The 18,234-nt window shown below is 43.3% G+C and overlaps 1 protein-coding gene across 5 annotated transcripts in view; it reads left to right on the top strand.

Annotated features, from left to right (window-relative positions):
- The first annotated feature begins 6,500 nt into the window (after window positions 1-6,500).
- The window catches only part of DENND1A (DENN domain containing 1A), a 265,895-nt gene continuing 254,161 nt past the window's right edge, over window positions 6,501-18,234 (top strand). For all 5 annotated transcript variants that reach the window (XM_054998226.1, XM_054998222.1, XM_054998223.1 and 2 more), the window contains exon 1: window positions 6,501-6,614. In XM_054998226.1, the coding sequence (XP_054854201.1) occupies window positions 6,598-6,614 (17 nt within the window). In that variant the 5' untranslated portion in view covers window positions 6,501-6,597. The remainder of the gene's footprint in view (window positions 6,615-18,234) is intronic.

Consider the following 18,234-nt stretch of genomic DNA (forward strand, 5'->3'; position numbering starts at 1 on the left):
CTTTAGATTTTCTGTTAGGAGAGAGGCACCATGAAAACCAGGAACCAAGAAGTGATGCAGGTGAGAAGCCCTGACAAGCAACATTCAGCAGAGGGGCTCTGAGGGGCAGAGCACTTGCCTTTTTATGACATTTCTATTTTTAAAAGATCTCAGGTGTTAGGAAAAATCTTTCTTTGCCTGAGAACTGCTAGTAGAAAAGAATACACCATGTGGTATGACATAGTATGAGGCAGCTTCCTATAGCCTCAGATTTCCACCCAGTGTTGGGCCCACCAGGAAGCTACCAAGCTTAATTTTTCATAACAAATAATAATACAATGCAAGATAAAAGAACTAATATAGAAAAACAACTTGGTTCTCAAACAGAAACACAAGTTTTATCTGCTTTCTGAAATCTAGAAAGAACCAAAGCAACATTTTCAAGGAGACAATCATTCTACAAATGGAGTGCCACCATGAAGGAGGATCTGAGGAAGCTTGTGGGCCATTAACTTTGCTTCACCCAATGAAGGTACCTACAGAGGGTCATCCTCAGGTGACTTATGTGCTCATGATGAACATGAGAGGATGTGTTTATATAGGTAGGCATTTGTATTTTGTACAAAGTGAATAAGGATTCAGGCAGTAGGTCCTAACAAGCAAAAACGAACAACGACCAATCATTCCAAAAGGAAGGAAGGAAGGTAGAAAGGAAGGAAGATCTTTTCCCCATCTTCCTTGGTCTAGTGAAGAAGATGGTAATTCAATTGAGAGTTTCTTTTAAAAGGCACAAATACACTTTGTCCAATAGATTCTCATAACAGCCTCTAACTGGTCACATTTTTAGACAATTTGCTAACACAAGTCACAAAGTCACAATCTCATTGCAAAGGAACTTGTTGTCAAGTGGGAAGGTGCAACCAAGTCATCTGGATCTTCTCCATTCCCCCAGCCCTGCAAAATAATATCGTCCAGTCTGTCTGTCAAAGCAGGAGAATAAAAGGAATCAAATGTAGTGGAATATGTGTGCTGTTTCTCTGCATGAATGCAAGAACCTGAGTACTATTTATGAAGAATTATTGTATAACTAATATAGATGTATACAGGTTGGAATACCGCACAGGTAAAGGTGGGTGAAGCTAGAAGGGGAGCATGCTTTAAAGATACCTTGAACACTTTGGGGCATGAGTGGTGTCCCTGTGGAATCTGAGGGTGATACAACTACATCTTAGAAACAGATACCCGGTGGGCATCCTCCTAAACAATCTGAACCAAATACTGACTGGATTCTACCCATCATATGTACTGCAGTGCCTCTGCTACTATTGCTGTTAAGGTACTGTTTTATTACTCTAATTTGCCATAAACAAAGGTGAAACAGCAAATGGTAAACAAATGTCAAAATCATGGGCTCTGTATGATGCTCTTCTCTGATCCCTTCTTTGTGTATGAACTCACTCAAGAGTGGCTATGCTTACAGGATCCCCAATTCAACAGCTGTTACAGTAAAACTTTCAAAATACATATTTGCATGTAACCCCTCCCCCCTTGCATCTTATTAACTCCTAGAATCTAGTTCATTGCAATACTGTGGAAGGTCTGTCATTGAGAACAGACGAGATGTGGGAGCACTTTTCAAACTTCAGGAAGCTTAGTGTCACCATGTTATGGCTGATGTTTTAATGTTGCAACTTGAGTACTTTTCATTGCAAATTGCTCTTAACAATGTGGATGAGTGGGGTAAAAGTTTTGAAACAAAATCTAAATCATACAAACAGGATTAATAGCTCTTCTTCAAAACAGGCAGATGGCATTTCTAGCACAGAAAAAGACATATAATCCAGATTTAATGATACAACTGTGATCTTTTTGTGTTAATCATAAAAAACCCACAAAGCATAAAGATGGACACAATACAAAAGGGACCTACAGTAAATACTTCAGCAGCAGTGTAAGTTTGGCTTCTTGCTTCTACACACCTGGAATGACAGATAATACATATCACTGAACTCAGTGCTGAGAGTCAGCCAACTGTCTTTCCTTTCCTAGCATGATTCAGGCCACCTGCAGGCCATTGGGGGTGGGGGTGGGGGTGGGGGGGAAGGGGAAGGGGAGGACTCATTTTATTAAATTTCTGAATAGCAACTTAGTCCCTACTGAAGAGGTGTGGGACAGAAAACAGAAAATTTAACCATTAAAATATGTTAATAGCTACTGAAGGAGAACTAAGCATGAAAGAAGCTGACAATTATAATGCCAGCAAAGCAGAGGGTAGATCATTCTGTTCTATTGCTTTCATGGTGATCCAGCCAACCTTTCTTATAAATAATAATAACTTGTGTAATCTCTTCCATTAACAGTGCCATCCTAAGCAGAGTCACACTGTCCTAAATCTATTGGAGTAAATGGGATTAGAAAGGTGTAACTCTGCTATAAGTTTGATGTGATTCCCTGCAGTTGCCTCCTTTTGTTCCATTGTAGTATAGCTAGTGTAGCGTAGACAATGTAGTCTCTATGACTATGGGGTTTAATTGATTTTTTACCTTTTGCCCCAAAGAGCTGGGTATAACTTGAACCCAGCAGCATTTAAAACAGCACATAATGTAGACTTGACCCAGACTCACCATTATGTCCCAAGTGATGTTTTTTAAAAAATGTTTTTTGTATCATCCATCCTGATTTTATTTATTTTACTTCATTTATGCCACACCTTTGTCCTCAATGGGAACCCAAAGCAATTTACATAATTAATAATAATAGTAATAACAACAACATTTGATTTATATACTGCCCTTCAGGACAACTTAACACTCACTCAGAGTGGTTTACAAAGTGTTATTATTATCCCCACAACAATCATCACCCTATGAGATGGGTGGGGCTAAGAGAGCTCCTAGAAGCTGTGACTAACCCAAGGTCACTCAGCTGGCTTCAAGTGGAGGAGTGGGGGAATTAACCCTGGTTCTCCAGATAAGAGTCCCGCCACTCTTAACCGCTACACCAAACTGGCTCTCTCTCCTCTCCTTACTTTTTTTCTTCACATCAATCCTGTGAGGTAGGTAAGGCTAAGAATATGTGACTGGCTCAAGGTCACCCAGACTGGCAGTGTGGGGAATTGAACTTGGGTCTCCAGATCCTAGTCCATCACTCTGGTAGACGCAAAAGCTTGCACACAATTATGTGCCATTTTGTTGTTCCTAATAAAAGGTATTATAAAAGGTATTATGTGGACTGTGCTTTGGATTTTGGGATTTTACTTTAGGATGGATGCATCTGCTAACTTCTTTCAGTAGTCTAGATGGTGTACATGGTGGTTCAGTGGCATTTATGTAGAGAGCTATTTTAAAAAAAAATATGTTTGTTAGATTAGGGTCTACCTTGAGTTGCAAAGAAATGTTATCCATTGTCAGTATTTCCCAAATCTTATTACACCAATTAGTAATAGTGGAGAGACTACATTTCCATGCATCTAAGAATGTAGCTGCCTGGCATTAGAAAAAGGGAGATCAGCTTTTTTTCTAGCATGAGGAATAGTTTTATTGTCTTGAAATCTTAACATTAGTTGCCAGGTTCAAAAGCTATCTCATAATTTGTACTGTTCTTAATGTAGTTTGAAACTGCTGCCAAATACATTTTTATTTTAAGGCATGACCGCTAGTAAGAAAGATGCTTAGCATTTTTTAATTTTAAAAAATGCCACCTGTGCATGTTCATCTGTTGTGTTTAAAAAGATCAACTTTTATTTTAAATATGAAAAGAGTGCTCTAGGATTGGAACAGAGGTTTCTTGGTGACATTGGTGGCACTAGCCAATTAGCACCATGCAAAGCCAACTTCTGCTACAAACTTGCAGGACTTCTTTAGAAGAGTTAGACAGTTGTTACCCAGTCGTGGCCTTTGACTTAGTATACAGCTCTTCTCACTGACCATTTGTATCAAATTTCACAAAATTGAAAAAAAAGTGGCAGGTTGTGATACAATTCTGTGTAAATGCTATTAGAAGGGAGCTTACTAGGGTGATATAGAGGCAATTCAAGAAGCAGCTTTAGAACATTCATTTGCACCTTTCAGGCCAGTATCAATGCAACAACTTATCCTGTTCTATACGTGCAAGGTCTGGGTAATGGGCACTAGTTGGAAATGGAGTGGACGTTCAGTTTGTGATCTGGCATGAGGATTGAGTAACAGTTTGTAATGCAGTAGAAAAGAGCAAGAGTCCAGTAGCACCTATAAGACTAACAAAATTTGTGGTAGGGTATGAACTTTCGGAGTCACAACTCACTTCTTCAGAGCTGTGACTCACAAAAGCTCATACCCTACCACAAATACTACAGACAAACACGGCTATCCATCTTCAGTTTGTATAAAAATACTTTATTGTAGTTTGGTTATGGTTTATTTAGATAAAGCAGACTTGCATGTTGTGGAGTTGTCCAAATATTGTTTTGTTTAGTGTTTATGGATCACTGACAATTTTATAATATCTTTGTTGTTATAAGGTTGATTACATCTCTTCTGTACGTGTTTCCTTCTAAAGAAAAAAACTTTACATTTGTTATTGAATCCATCTGTTTTGTAAATTACAACTCAGGAGAAAAATATTAATCTTTTTCATTTATTTTGGTTTGTATCATTTTTATTAGCAATTATATTGTTATTAATAATAATAACTAATAACATCATAATGGGGGAAATTGAAGCAATGTGAATTGGTAAAAAGGACTGCTGATCTTACTTCATGTCACAAGTCACTGATGCAAAAACGGCACTGCTTGTCCATTCCCTATGGACATTCCTCAGGGGAAATAACATGTGCTCCTACGCACAGATAGCATAGCAAGCAAGCCAGAGCCCATAGCAATGCTGGCAAAATCCACCAATCAGACAACGGCAGCTGATGATTCTCCCCCCCGCCCCCATGAGTGGCACACACAGCCAATCATTACCTGCCAATCCAGCTACTGCCCCTCCATGCCACTTTCATCTCCCCAAAGGTAGGTAGTCGACAGAGAGGAAAGATCTAGCAATAGTGCAACAGAGGCACATGGTCTGAGCACCCCCGCCTCTAGCCCATAGGGGAAGGGCAGCTATGTGGCAGACAGGACGCCGACCCTTCCCAGTAAGGGCTTGACAGGCAGGAAAAGTGCTCCCTGCACAGTTATCCCTGTTCTGAGTCTCACACAACCTTCCCATGAGAAAGTTTTAAAGGAAAGACAAAAAAGACACAGGCCATGCTCAAACTCACAGCCCCCTACCCAATCCCAGCACCCTAAGCACTAGCCAAGAGGGTAGGTTCAAAGGAGGCATACTATTAGATACTTCACTGCCGCTCTGATATCACTACTAGCCATATGGGGCTAGGCAGAGATAATGTCACAGAAAGGCATGGCTCAATGAAAGGCACTGGGATAGCATGGTCAGGGTTCCTGGTTAAATACCCACATGGGGAGAGGTCAGTAGCAGCAAAAGCTCTGGAGCTGATGTTTTATTTATTTATTTATTTAATTACACTTGTATTCCGCTCTACCTGAAAACCAGGCTCAGAGCAGACCACAGTAGGAATATAAAACAGGCAGCATAATAGTTAAAACACAAAATAAAAACACAAAATAAAAACATTTTGATCCCACAGGCCACAAAAGGGAGAATAGGAGCTGATGGATTGCTTTGGAAAGCATTTCGTTTGGCCAGGACACCACTCCACAATCCCTCTATGCTGCATCCATGGCAGCAGCTCCATTGCATCCACCCTGGATCCCCTGCTGCACAGCTTAGCAGATGCCAGCAGACCTCTGGGGACCCAGAGGACTGCCTTCCACCCCAGTGTAGCCCCACACCCCTTTGGACAATCCACTAGCCTGTTCTCTGTGTGAGCTGCACACAGCAGCCAGCAGAATGTGTGGAGAGAGGATGGGGACCAATACGTGAGGCCAGCTTTCAAGGGGTCATTGGACTTCTGCTATGTTTTGCAGCTGAACAAATAGAACTTCAGTGGCTCCAGAAAGACCAACAACTGCAACCTCAGCATGGACCTCCCTGAGTCAGAACCCACACTCTAGAAAATGTGAAGGGACAGCCCTAAGGGGAAGTCACAGGTGCGGGGAGTGGAATTAGCTAGTCTCATCTGCTCTCAAACAGTTTACGCCCTGAAAATCTTGCTGGTCTCTAAAGTGCCACTGGACTCAAATCTTATTTGGGTACAAAGGAGGTATATAATTTTTTTAATATATAAATATTTTAAATAAACAAATATATTGAAGGAAAAATACAGTTATCTCGTATCTGTGTTGCAGGTTACACGCGAACTCTTCCATTCGGGTCCTGTGAGGCCTCATCAAGGTTAGCGTGGGCACCGAGGCTACAACCTTGTTTACTTAGGGGGTTGTTATGGCAACGGCGGCGCGAGCGGCTTCCGGTCTTCAAGGAGGCCAGAATGACTACATTTCCCAGTAGTCTGTAGGCTGTACTTCCGGCCCGCCGCTGTACGTTCCCCGCCCGCCTTGTCCGTTCTTGCTGCTCGATTCTGCTTGGCGGCCGAGCGGGATGGAGTGAATTGAAGCCCCGACGCCCCCCCCTCTCACGGCGCCCCCCGCGGGCTCATGCGGCCCCTTCAGAAACCATGGGATCCCGCATCAAGTGAGTGAGAGGCATGAAGGGAGTGGGGCAGAGAGCCCCCAACAGGGAGTGTCTCCTCGCGGGGGAAGGGGCAGCTGTTCCCCTCCCAGGCGTTGAGGTGGGGGGAGAGTGTGTAAGGGTTTCCCACCAGGAGGTGGCTGACTTTTGCCCACCTTCCAATGCCACAGACGCCATCATCACATGGGGAGAGAGGAGTGTCAGAAGGTAGTCTCTTGTGTGGGGGAAGCCCCCCCAATCCCCGGACAGTATGGAGAGGAGGCAACTGATCCTCCCCCTGCAGGGAGACTGTCCTTGTGAGGCAGCCATGGGTGCAAGAGGGATTTTTGGGTTTGTGTGGGGAGGGGGCTGACAGTAGTAGGCCTTGCTCATGGGTACTGCCGGGTGAGCGGAGTGGTTTGAGACATGTTTGTGCCTGAAGGGTGAGGAGAGGAGGGCATTCTGGCAGGGGGCGGGGATGGACATATGTAACTCATACAGTTATTTTTATTGATTTAATTTTTAAAGGTCACTCACCACTTCGTGAAATTTACTTGACTTCTGTGGGTTTTTTAAAAAACCATTTACACGTTTCACAGAAAGGCAATATGAAAGTACGTGTTATGTTTTCATAGTGAGATAATCTGCTTTTTTCAGTTTTGCAAAATGTGCAGATTGTGACAAAGGGAGGTTTCTGAACACGTTAGATTCTGTGAAAGTTTTCCCAGCATGAATTGCTCTCTGGGGTCTGTTTTTAAACATTTCTCTTCACAGTCCATCAGAAACAGGACAGGTTAGACAGTTAAGGAGCCTGTTTCCTGCCTGAGGCAACGTGCCTGCTGATTCTAAGTATTGGTATAAAAGAATGCCTTTGAAGAAATCCTAGCTGCCTGGTTTTTTGGGCTGGCACCTAGAATCTTGAACTACTTGCTTGGGGTGGGTATGGCCTAGAAGTCTTGAGAAAGTGCTTGTGAGAAATTGAGGGGCTGGCATTCATTTGTGCCCTACATTTTGACTTCTGCAGCCTGACTCAGTTTGGCTGAAGTAGCCAGATGGCATGTTCAGCAACAGAATGGCTGCATTAAGTTGCTCTGGAAGTAGCAGCAGCTGTTTGCAGGATCAAAATGCGGGGAGAGGGGAAAGTATGTGGACATATCTTTTAGTGGGAGCAGTGGTGCATGCCTTCTCCTCCTAGCCAGTTCCAGAAGTTCATATTCTTTTCAGTAACTAAATACATTTGTAGCTATTCCCTTTGGGATGTACGTCTTGTCACTGTCTTTGTCCTCTTAAAGATGTGCTTGCTTGGTGTATGTGGCATCCTTCCTGTGTTAGCAGTGGGATGTGAAGCACAGAAGGAGAGAGGAAGCCTGGATTGGGATAATTTAGTGATTGTGTTACATTTGAGTTTCACAGGACAAGAACTTCATGCATACACTCTCACAGTGTTTATGCCCCTCCTTGCATACTGAACAAATGAGGAAAGCTCTGAGGAGTTCAAATTCTTCTGTCATGCAGGCTCAATACTAACTCTTTTTTCTTTTCCCTGGGCGCATATCAGAAATTTTCCCAGAAATGGCTGCTGCATTTCCATTAGGCAGCTTGTGGCATAGCTGGTACCTTTTCCATGATCATATCAATAATTTTACAACCAGTGTCTGCTTTTAACAGGGCTCCATTATTTTCATTTGACTTTGAAAATCGTACAAGATTTATGAAAACCTAAGAAGCTGCTTCCATCCCTAGAACCCAGACTAATTTGGTGTTTGGGTCAGGAAAGATGCCTGTCAATACAATGAGGAGATGGATCATGAAACATTCTGTTATAATCTTTTTCTGGTGGAATCTTGAATGGATCCAGCCCTGTATAATATTCCTCCAGCCACATGTTAAGGCCAGCCATGCCTCCCTTCTGTAGCGACTGGAAAATCTGGGGAAGAGGTTTGGGAGTCTAGGAACATGCACCTGCCTACTTCATTCTAACCTGCCTCAACAAGACAGAGATGATTTAACCTGCTTTGTATCTACTGCCTTTTGAGAAAAAACATGTTGGCTACTCTTCTAAGTTGCTTTCTTCAGGCAGTTATAAGGGGTATATTGGAATGGAAGAGTTTGAAGCATAGACATATTCTCACTATTGCTTAGAATGAGGAAGATCTGAAAACCAGTACAACTTCAGTATCTGCTCTGTGAAGGACCCAAAATCTCTCTGTAAAATAATCCCCACTACAGTAGTTCTCAGCTTTTAGTACTGCAAAGGGGAAATAAAATGTGTTAATAAGGCAACTGGGAGTTTGTGTTTCTGCCCAGGCTTACAGAATCCTTTTCTTTCCCTCCATGTGCAAGTTCCCTAAATTTATTAACAGTTAAGCACTATGAGAATTACAGGATTGAATAAGACATGAGATCCATATTAAATTTCACTGCATCAGGATATTGGGAGTTATAAATGGTTTCAAATAAATTCATGGGTTGACTAACTTTGGCTACTTAAAGATAGCAATGAAACTGACTGAAAAACATTTGTGTGCTTAGAAGGGCCTACATTGTCTTGTATTCCACAGTGTTTCTTAAGACTGGACATTGCTCAGATACTTTGCTGCTTGGTTGGTTTATATATTGCTATGCTTTTAGTTTTGTGGCATGGAATAAAGTAGAGCATTCTGAATGTTTGAAGGAAGCTTTCTGTAGGCCCCCAAACTTGTGCTGCAATGTAGAAATTCTTCTAATTATGCCGAGAGCTTCAATTTGACAGAATAATTTATTCAGATTTAAGGAAGTTCAGAATATTAGACTAGGTTACTGAAGCACATGAGTCATTAAACTTTCACTGGAAGTCAATCCTGAGAGTTCTTTCTATGAGATAGTTTCCACAGCTGGCTTTAACAATGCCTTTGAGCCTCTCTCATAACAGTTTTGCACACAAGATGGTGCAACCTGTTCATGCGTTGTGAGCTACATATAACACTGCATGTCACGTCACATATCAAGACTAATTTGATTGGTCTGGCTAATTTGTGGGTTTTAGATAACTGTAGATAACACTTGTTGTGCATTGTTTTGTCCATCTTATGTAGCATCTGCCTCTTTTATAGCATATTATTACTTCTGTAGCAATTGGAAAATATATTATATTATATAGCATAGCATAGCGAACCAGTGTGATGTAGTGGCTAGAGTGATGGACTAGGATCTGGGAGACCCAGATTCAATTCTCTACTCTGCCATGGAAACTTGCTGAGTGATCTTGGGCCAGCCACATATTCTTAGCCTAAAGTGTAGATGACTGGGGAAGGCAATGACAAACCACCCCATAACAAAAAGTCTGCCAAGAAAATGTTGTGATGCGACGTCCCCCCATGAGTCAGTAATGACTGAGTGCTTGCACCTTTACCTACCTACCTCACAGGATTATTGTGAGGAAAAAGTGGAGGAGGAAAGAATGATGTAAGCTGCTTTAGGGAGAAAGACTGGATATAAATGAAGTAAAAAAAAATCCATACTTCAGTCTTGGGAGTGAAGTGGCTTCAATGGTACTTATGAGTATGGATGGAGGTGGCCTTCCAAGAAGATAGGCAACATTTTTAGAACTGACATGGAGAACTAATAAGGTAATTGCTTTGCTAATTTGTGGAAATTCTCACAAGGTTCTTTAAAAAACATCCAAAAGGAAGTGCATGAGCTCAGATAACCATGTGGTGTCTGAAAAATTCAGAGTTTAGAAGCCCATTCGCTTGAATCTTACACACATACTTCTCAGCCAAAGGATAGTGGAGGAAGAGGAAGGAGGAAAAAATACTGCATGGGCAGTGAGAATCGTTTCAAGCTTGGAGAGCTATTGTGAAATGACAGAATGTTCATAAACATTCTTCTCAATGTGAATGATCCCATGTTGGTCATTGATGGTTCAGCTCTTGTCAGGAAACTGAAAGGGTTTCTTTTACTGATTGAAGGTAAGAAACTACACAAGAGCCTAGAGACATACTAAGGGATGGAGGCTCTAGGAGGCAGGTAGTTGATGTAGGGGCAAAAGGACTTAGTTGGCAGTGCCTTGAGAAGCAGGAATCCAAGTGGAGGAATAGGCCCAGAGGGAATGAGAAGATCCACAAATGACTTAGGGTTACAAGGGGTTGGATATAGCTGGGATGGGCTGATGTGTGCTATAGGGTAATGTTCATTTTCACAAAAAAAATCTTGATAAGGCTTGAAAATATTCAGATAACAACAACAACAGCTGATTTATATACTGTCCTTCAGGACAATTTAACACCCACGCAGAGCGGGTTTACAAAGTATATTATTATTCCCACAACAATCACCCTGTGAGATGGGTGGGGATGAAAGAGCTCTGGAAGATCTGGGACTGACCCAAGGTCACCCAGCTGGCTTCAAGTGTAGGAATGGGGAATCAAACCTGGTTCTCCGAATTAGAGTCCTGCCGCTCTTCACCACTACACCAGACTGGTTCTCAGCAGTGCAACTATTATAGGTAACTTAGTGCAATCCTAAGAAAAGTTAATGGGCTTAGACTGGAGTAACTCTTTTTAGGATTGCACTGTAAACTGAGTGTGTACAGAAGATGAATTAAAAACAAGTTGAAAATTAACTAGGAACACAGTTAGGCAATCCTTCATTTTGGTACAGTGCAGAACAGTGTAGGAAATGCCAGCAGTGCCTTTAGTCAATAACAAAAGTTCAAGCAAGTTCTATAAATAGAGTAGTTGAATTATGGAAACCTACTACTCTATCATGTAATTAAAGAAGTAAAATTTCCAGAAATTTTTAAGCTGTGGGGGAAACTTGTGTTTTCCTTTTTGTGGTGAAAATTAGAATATATGAAATACTTCCTTCCTTAAGAACCCAAAACTATTTTGCTGCTTCAATAACTTAGAACTGAGTATTAGAACTGAGTAAGCATTTACCATTGTATAAATTAGCATATTTGTGGAATTTAAAAGTATAAACACATTATTGCAAATAACTCCCAATACAGAAGCAAATGAGCGGCAAACTGCTGTACCCCACGCTATTTTAAGACTATTCATTCATTCCATAAGGGAAAAAGTACAAAATTACTCCTGAAAATTGGAAATATAAAAATTGCAAAAAAGTCTTCAGAATTTTTCATAATACACATTCTGCATGAATAAAACCTTATATTAAAAAGCATGTTTCTCTAATTTCAAAAGAATAATATTTCATAGGATTTTTTTTCAGTGTTCTCCCAAATCCCATTTTTTTCACTAGAAAAAATTGAAAAAAATATTTTTAAAAAAACACACAACCCAGGCCTCCATATATCTCTACTTAATGCGAGTTTACTACCAGCAACATCTTGTGCTCATCCCAAAATCAACTCTGGTTCTTCAGGCTCAAAATATGACCATGACATTGTTTCTGATGTCCATGATGCAGCTGAATTGGGTGCTTGAGCAACGGTCGTAACCAAGAATGTTTTTAAAACTGGGAAGTAAGTTCAGCATCTCTGGCCATCTGACAGCAGAGGGCCAAAGAGTATTAAAAGACCATAGTGCTCAGTCTCTTTGTTGGTAGCATGCTGCTCTAGGCAAGTGGCTCCAGAAGAAGGAAGGTGGCTTTCGGGGTGGGTATGGGAACATCTGTGACTGAACCTTGAAAGGAGATTGAGGGAAAGCGTGGAAGATAGTGGCAAACATTAAATATTGTAGGAATATGACAGTTAATGGCAGAGTGTTAACCAAGTCACCTCCCACCCCCCATTGATGACTCTGCAGAAGTACCATAAAATCATGATTTAAGTTATCCAAATCAAAGGTTGATCTCAATTATCTGGCCCCTTGCTTCAGCAATATGGCCTGAGCATGAGCTAAGTCAGGGGGTTTGCTTTTCTTTGAAAGCATGCCAGGGATTCAACTGACTGGTGCCTCTGCTGTGGCGCAGTCTGTAGAGAGCCAGGAGCACCATGCTTCTCCCATGCAAACCCCTTCCTGCTGACTTTTGAGGGACCCAATGTATACCTCTACCTTTCTGCCTACACTGATAACAATTAGTGCAACTGAAGCTGTTGGGAGGAATGTTAGGAGCCTTGGGTGGGTGTATCCTACCTTAAACATTTCCAGAAGTATAGCAGTAGGAGCCTTGGTGCATGTTCCATTAACATGGTTTATGTAGTAGAATTTCAGTGCAGTTGATGACACACACAAAAAAAGACAATGGTATTTCTCAGTGCTTGTGGAGAGAGGTCATTGGTGAGGAGATATGTATGGGCCATACAGGACGACCTGGCCAAGATGTTGCAAGGGTTGAACCGTAGGAGGGTGCATTGGGTGTTGAACTGTAGGAGGATGCAACATAGGGGTGTTGAGACGACACTTTCCAGAAGGAATTCAAGAGGTGAAGTGGCTGGCGCTGCTGCTACTACAGTAGGCAAATTGCTACAGGGTGTATTGTCCTGTGCAGGGCTGGTATCCTACTGAGGCCCTACTGAGGCTGGCTTCTCAGAACCATGTGCCTCTTGAACTCCTGTTTTTGATTAGTGCTTGGTGATGGCATGTTTTTTGCTTTTTGGTCAATGACAACTTTCTAATGCTTCTTCCCTGGCCTTACTAGAGGGATAAATCTATTGGAGTTTTCCTGTCCTCAGCTTTTGTAAAGGTGATACTGGTTTATGTGTGCCCTCTCTTCTCTTCTCTTCTCCCCCTGCCCTTTCCCCACAAAAAGGAAAAAAAGTGCTGCTTCTATCTTGCTGAGTAACCAGAGTTACAGTTTCTTTTTCAGGTGATAAGTGAACATGACCTAAATTTTTTGCTCTTACTGTTGCCTAGGAAGGTTCTAAATAGCTTCTCATTGGAAAGCAATAAGCAGAAGCTGTAACAGACTTTTGCCTGCTTTTGCCATTGTGGAGAAACTTATGTGGATTCCTGTTTTTGTCCTTTTTTTTCTTGCTTTATGTAATATTTTAGTTACAGCTTAATGAGACTGAAACCAGAACTATGTAATCCAACCACCTTCAATTAGTGCTAAGTAAATCCCAGCTGCCTGGTTGCCCTGATGCTTAAATATTTCATGTTGTATCTTACTAGTTTCATTTTTCCATCTAAGAATAGGTCTTATGGTTTGATCTCATGGATACATTCCACTAGCAGCAGCCCTTTCCCCCAGTGCTCCCCGCACAGGACCTTGAGTCTGGACAAGGCTCCTTGCCCTGGGTGGAAAACCATGCTAGAATGAATCCAAAGCGTGTGTGTTTTCCCATTTGGTGAACTTTCTTGATATGTATACTTGGTTGCCTGGGTAGTGAATTGATCTGACTTTTGTGGTCAGAGGAAGACTGAGAAGTTATAACAGTTCTGGTCCCCCTCCTTCCTGATACAGAGTGGATTGGCGTGGCCAGCCATGCTCATTCATGGCTTGATGTACAGGCATGCAGCAGCTGCGGCCTTATCACCATGAGATGAGCACCTTGCTGGGTGAGCACATGGCTTCAAGGAAGGATCCTGCTTCTGAAGAGCTTTGCTTGGTGCTCCATCCCCAAATTGCTTGGCTGAGAGTAACTGCATAGCATATTGATAGTGTGGGTTACCAGGGCTGATGGAGGATGCATGAAGATGGCTTTCTGTTCTCCAGGTGAAGATGGGTGGTGCTGTAGGGGAAGTTGGGTGGTGACAGAAATTCAGCCTTGGTAGCCTTGCAGGTTTGTCTCTCAGCCCTTCACATCACATCTCAGGCAGTTGGCAGGTCAATGGCTGTGGTGCTGTCACCAAGCCAGAAAGCGAGCTTCCTTTCCCTTCCAGCCAGCTTTTTGGCTGGATAGGTTGGTGTGGTGACCCTCCCCTGGCCAATCAGGCACTTTTCCTGCCTTGACTGTTTCTTCCATGGGAGTGTAGAGGTGCAGAAGCATGGGGACCAGACTCTGGAGCTGCTTAGAAATGTGGAGGGGAGACTTATGTCGCTCGCCTGCCACGCAGCGTCCCATTGGGGAATTTCTCGGTGAGTCCTGTAGCCAAACTGCTCCTGTGTTTGGCATTTAGTTTTGACACTTTGTTTTTTTTGCCAGTATTTCAGTTTCTCCTCATATCACATTTTGGGGGAAAATCTAGTTGCCATTCTGGATAGTTGAAACATATGCTGATGGCATTGGGCACTATCTAGGAGTCATTCTGAAAGTTTCCTTCTGTACAATTCATGTCCTCCTTTTGGAGGAAGGTGAAAAGGCTCAGATGAAGACTCTGCCCTGCAGGATTAAATAAGTAAACTTCTGCTTCTTTCTTCCTCTTCCTATTGAGCGCAGAACAGGAATTATTGTGTGTAAAGGCTTAACTTAGAGCTACTGTGGATGCAAATGAGCTCTTATGATCTGTAGTGTCTGATAATGTTTGGCCTAGGGAAGCTCAAGGCATCCTTGTTGCTAAGTTCTTAGTTGTTGCTGTTCCAGAACTGCAGTAAGAGCGGCTATATTGATGGGCATAAGAGCTGGAGTGTGCTGGCTTTCGAAGCCCCAAGAAGGTCTATTAAACTTGTGGTTTTGATTTGATGTAGAAATTAGAAGGAAACAAACAATAGTATGCTGTCTTAAGATGGAAAGGAAAAGATTTCACCCCATTGTGGTTAGATGAAAGTAATTGGGTGAGGGGGAAGTGCTCTTCCTAAAGCTGTTTTTGGCTTTCAAGAGTGAAGTGTGTAAACAAAATAATGACACATTCCATCTAATGCAACAGTTGAGTGTGTTTGCTTCTCTTGGGCTTTTAAAAGACTAAACATATTTAGTTATGTTTTTCTCCTTAGGGAGTTACTTCTGGAATTAATGAGTGATGCTGCATTGCTTGGCTTTGGAGTGCTCTGGATCAGAAGTACTTCACCCTTGCCACGTTAAAGTCACCAAGAACTTCCTTGGAAAATAAGGCTGCACTTTTTATCCTCTCTCTCTTTCCCCAGAGTACCTTGTTATTGACTTGGTGGTGCCAGAAAACTCTTCACCCTGTCAGTGTCTGAGTTCGGTATGCTTGGACATAGTGGTGCACACCGCCCCCCCCCCCCGGTCTTATTCAGATTTGTGTTTCAAGAATACCATAAATATTCAGTATTCCTAATATTTGGGTCCAAAAATACTGGTATAGTATTTGGTTCTGGGTTTTATTTGGGGATCTGAATATATTTGGCACCATTGTTCCCTTTGGGGGGGAACCAATCCAGGGGGCTGGGGGGGGTTGTTTTTCAAACAAATTCCACCAAAATTTCAGGAAACCTAATAATTTCTGTCCACTAAAGACCCCACAAGTTTCAAGAAGATTGGATCTGGGATCGAACCCCTAAACAAGCTGCCCCCCCCTCCATTGATCTCTATAGGGGAAAAATTCCAAGCTGGCTTTCCAGCAGAACGAATGAACAAAACAAAACAAACAAACAAACAAAAACCCCTTTCCAAACACAAACAGGGGCAACCACTGGCCAAAGGGCAAGACCCAATCCCAATGCAAGCTGAACTAAGAAAGCCCAACAGAACCAATGTTAAACCAGAGAATCTCAGGCAAACCAAACAGAAGCGAGGGACACTGTTGCAAGCCCAGCAGAACCAGTGTTACTGACAGAACCCAGGGCCAATGTGGGAACACCACAGAACAGAACCCAGTACAACATCAGCCATCCAGCAGAACCACTGACCTGGCACAAGTTCTGGCAATGGCAAGCAATGTGCTGGCTAGGCTGGTGGGGTGTTTTTTGGGGGCGGGGGGGGGGAGATTCCAAGTTGGAGTGTGCATTTTATATAGTTGTACCAACTGGATAAAGTGTCGTGCTGGTTACCTAGGTTAACTTTGGGAATACCACTTTTCCGCACCTCCCCAACACAGAGGAGGCAAGCACAAGGTGTGTTCACTTCACTCACTCTGGAAGTCCAGAGCTGGGAAATTGAAGAGTGACAAGCTGGCCTTCAGGAAGACTAACTGCAGGCGAGTGTGACGAAGGCCCACAATGTTGCCAACATGGGAGAAGTCATGCTCATTCTACACACTTGTTGGAGAAAGTGAGAGGAACCTCTGAGCCATGATAAAGAGCCTCTTTCTTGACCCTGTAGTTCAGAGGATAGGTGGTACACATCTTGTGGGGCTCTGAAACATAGTCCCTGACTATTGCCTGTGCCGAATCCTGTCTCATGCACCTGATGTTCCCAGAGGGGCTAAGCACCTCCTTGATAGCCACCATATCCATGGACATCTCAGGAGTGACATGGGGGAACATCAGGCGCATGAAGGGGAGGCATAAGGAGCAGCAGAGCTGTTTCCCTCCTCCTCCTCCTTTGCTGCACGGATGTCTTTCATAGCTCATGCACACTGTATCTGTCAAGAGAGCTTGCTTCTCAAGCTGGTGAGCTTCCTGGCCTGTTTGGCGATGCTGCCCTTAATGCATAGGTGGCTCTTTGATGCTAACATGTACAATTTGTTCTAAGTGAGAGTTTGCAGGTGGGACTTGATGCTCTCTTGCAGCCTTCTCACAGTGCACACACTGCTGGAACAAGTCTGCACATCTTGTGCCTGGGTCCACAAAAGAAGCCATCTCTTTCTGAAGCAGAGGAACGACCAGATCCAGGATCATTGTGTCAGACAAGACCATGATAGTGAAGTCCTTAAAGAGATGATCAGCCTGTCCTCTTGGCTAAACTGAATCTCTTCCCTTCCAGTGTTGCTCTGCCAGAGCCACACTGTGAGGGTGGCCTGCTGATCCACCAAATGCTCAAACATGGCATGTGTGGAGTTCCAGTGAGTGCTGATGTCACTGGTCAGGTGATGCTCTGGCATGCCTGCTAGGACCTGCATCTGATGTAGTTGGTGAGTAGCTTTCATGCTGAGTGAGAAATGAGCCGTGATGTGCCAACATCTGATAATGAGACACTGGAACTCACAAGACACATCATTCAGTCTGTGATCTTCCGGACCCAGACCCAGTGAGTCCCTCAGCATGAGGTGAAGATTGTGGGCCATGCAGTTAATTTGACGAAGGCCCACTTTCATTGCTGCTCTCCAGGTGTTTTGCCACTGTTTGTCACCATGTATCCTGTGGTGACGTCACTGTGTTAATTGCCTCTCAGTGGTGGCAAAAATGTTGTCTGCTGTGTGGACCTCATTGAGAACCTTGATAGGGAGCAAGGCCTGATAGTAGCCAGCCTTGTGGCCCTCACTCTGCCTGACACTGGTTGTCCAACCCCACACCAAAAGGTGATCAGATTGCCACTACTGCACAGTCAGTGAGAGATATACATGCTGTGACTGAGGGCAAGCGCAGATGTCAGATGTGAAATACACACTTCTCCCAGCGCATGGGACAGCTATGTCTTCACATGCTCCTTGGCAGCCCTGTAAAGGGAGGGCACCACTGTCCTGCTCAGTGTTGTACAAGCAGAGTGTGTGTTTCAAGGACAGACTTCTTGGAGTAGCCTGCAAAAGCTGACATCCTCAGCCATGGAAAAGGGTCGTGTGTCTAGAGCTATCATCTTGCAGATGAGGTGAGTGACCCTCTTCCCTGCCCTCTTGACACTAGTGCCACCCCCACCAAACATTTCTTTCAGAGATGCTTGGGTCCCTTCCCTATAAGAGACCTGGAGTGGTGGGGGGAGAGTACTAGAGGTGGTCATAGTACTACCCCCCTCCTGGCTTGCTGGCCGCCATGTGGCACC

This window comes from Eublepharis macularius, chromosome 14 (assembly GCF_028583425.1).
Source record: "Eublepharis macularius isolate TG4126 chromosome 14, MPM_Emac_v1.0, whole genome shotgun sequence".
NCBI lineage: Eukaryota > Metazoa > Chordata > Lepidosauria > Squamata > Eublepharidae > Eublepharis > Eublepharis macularius.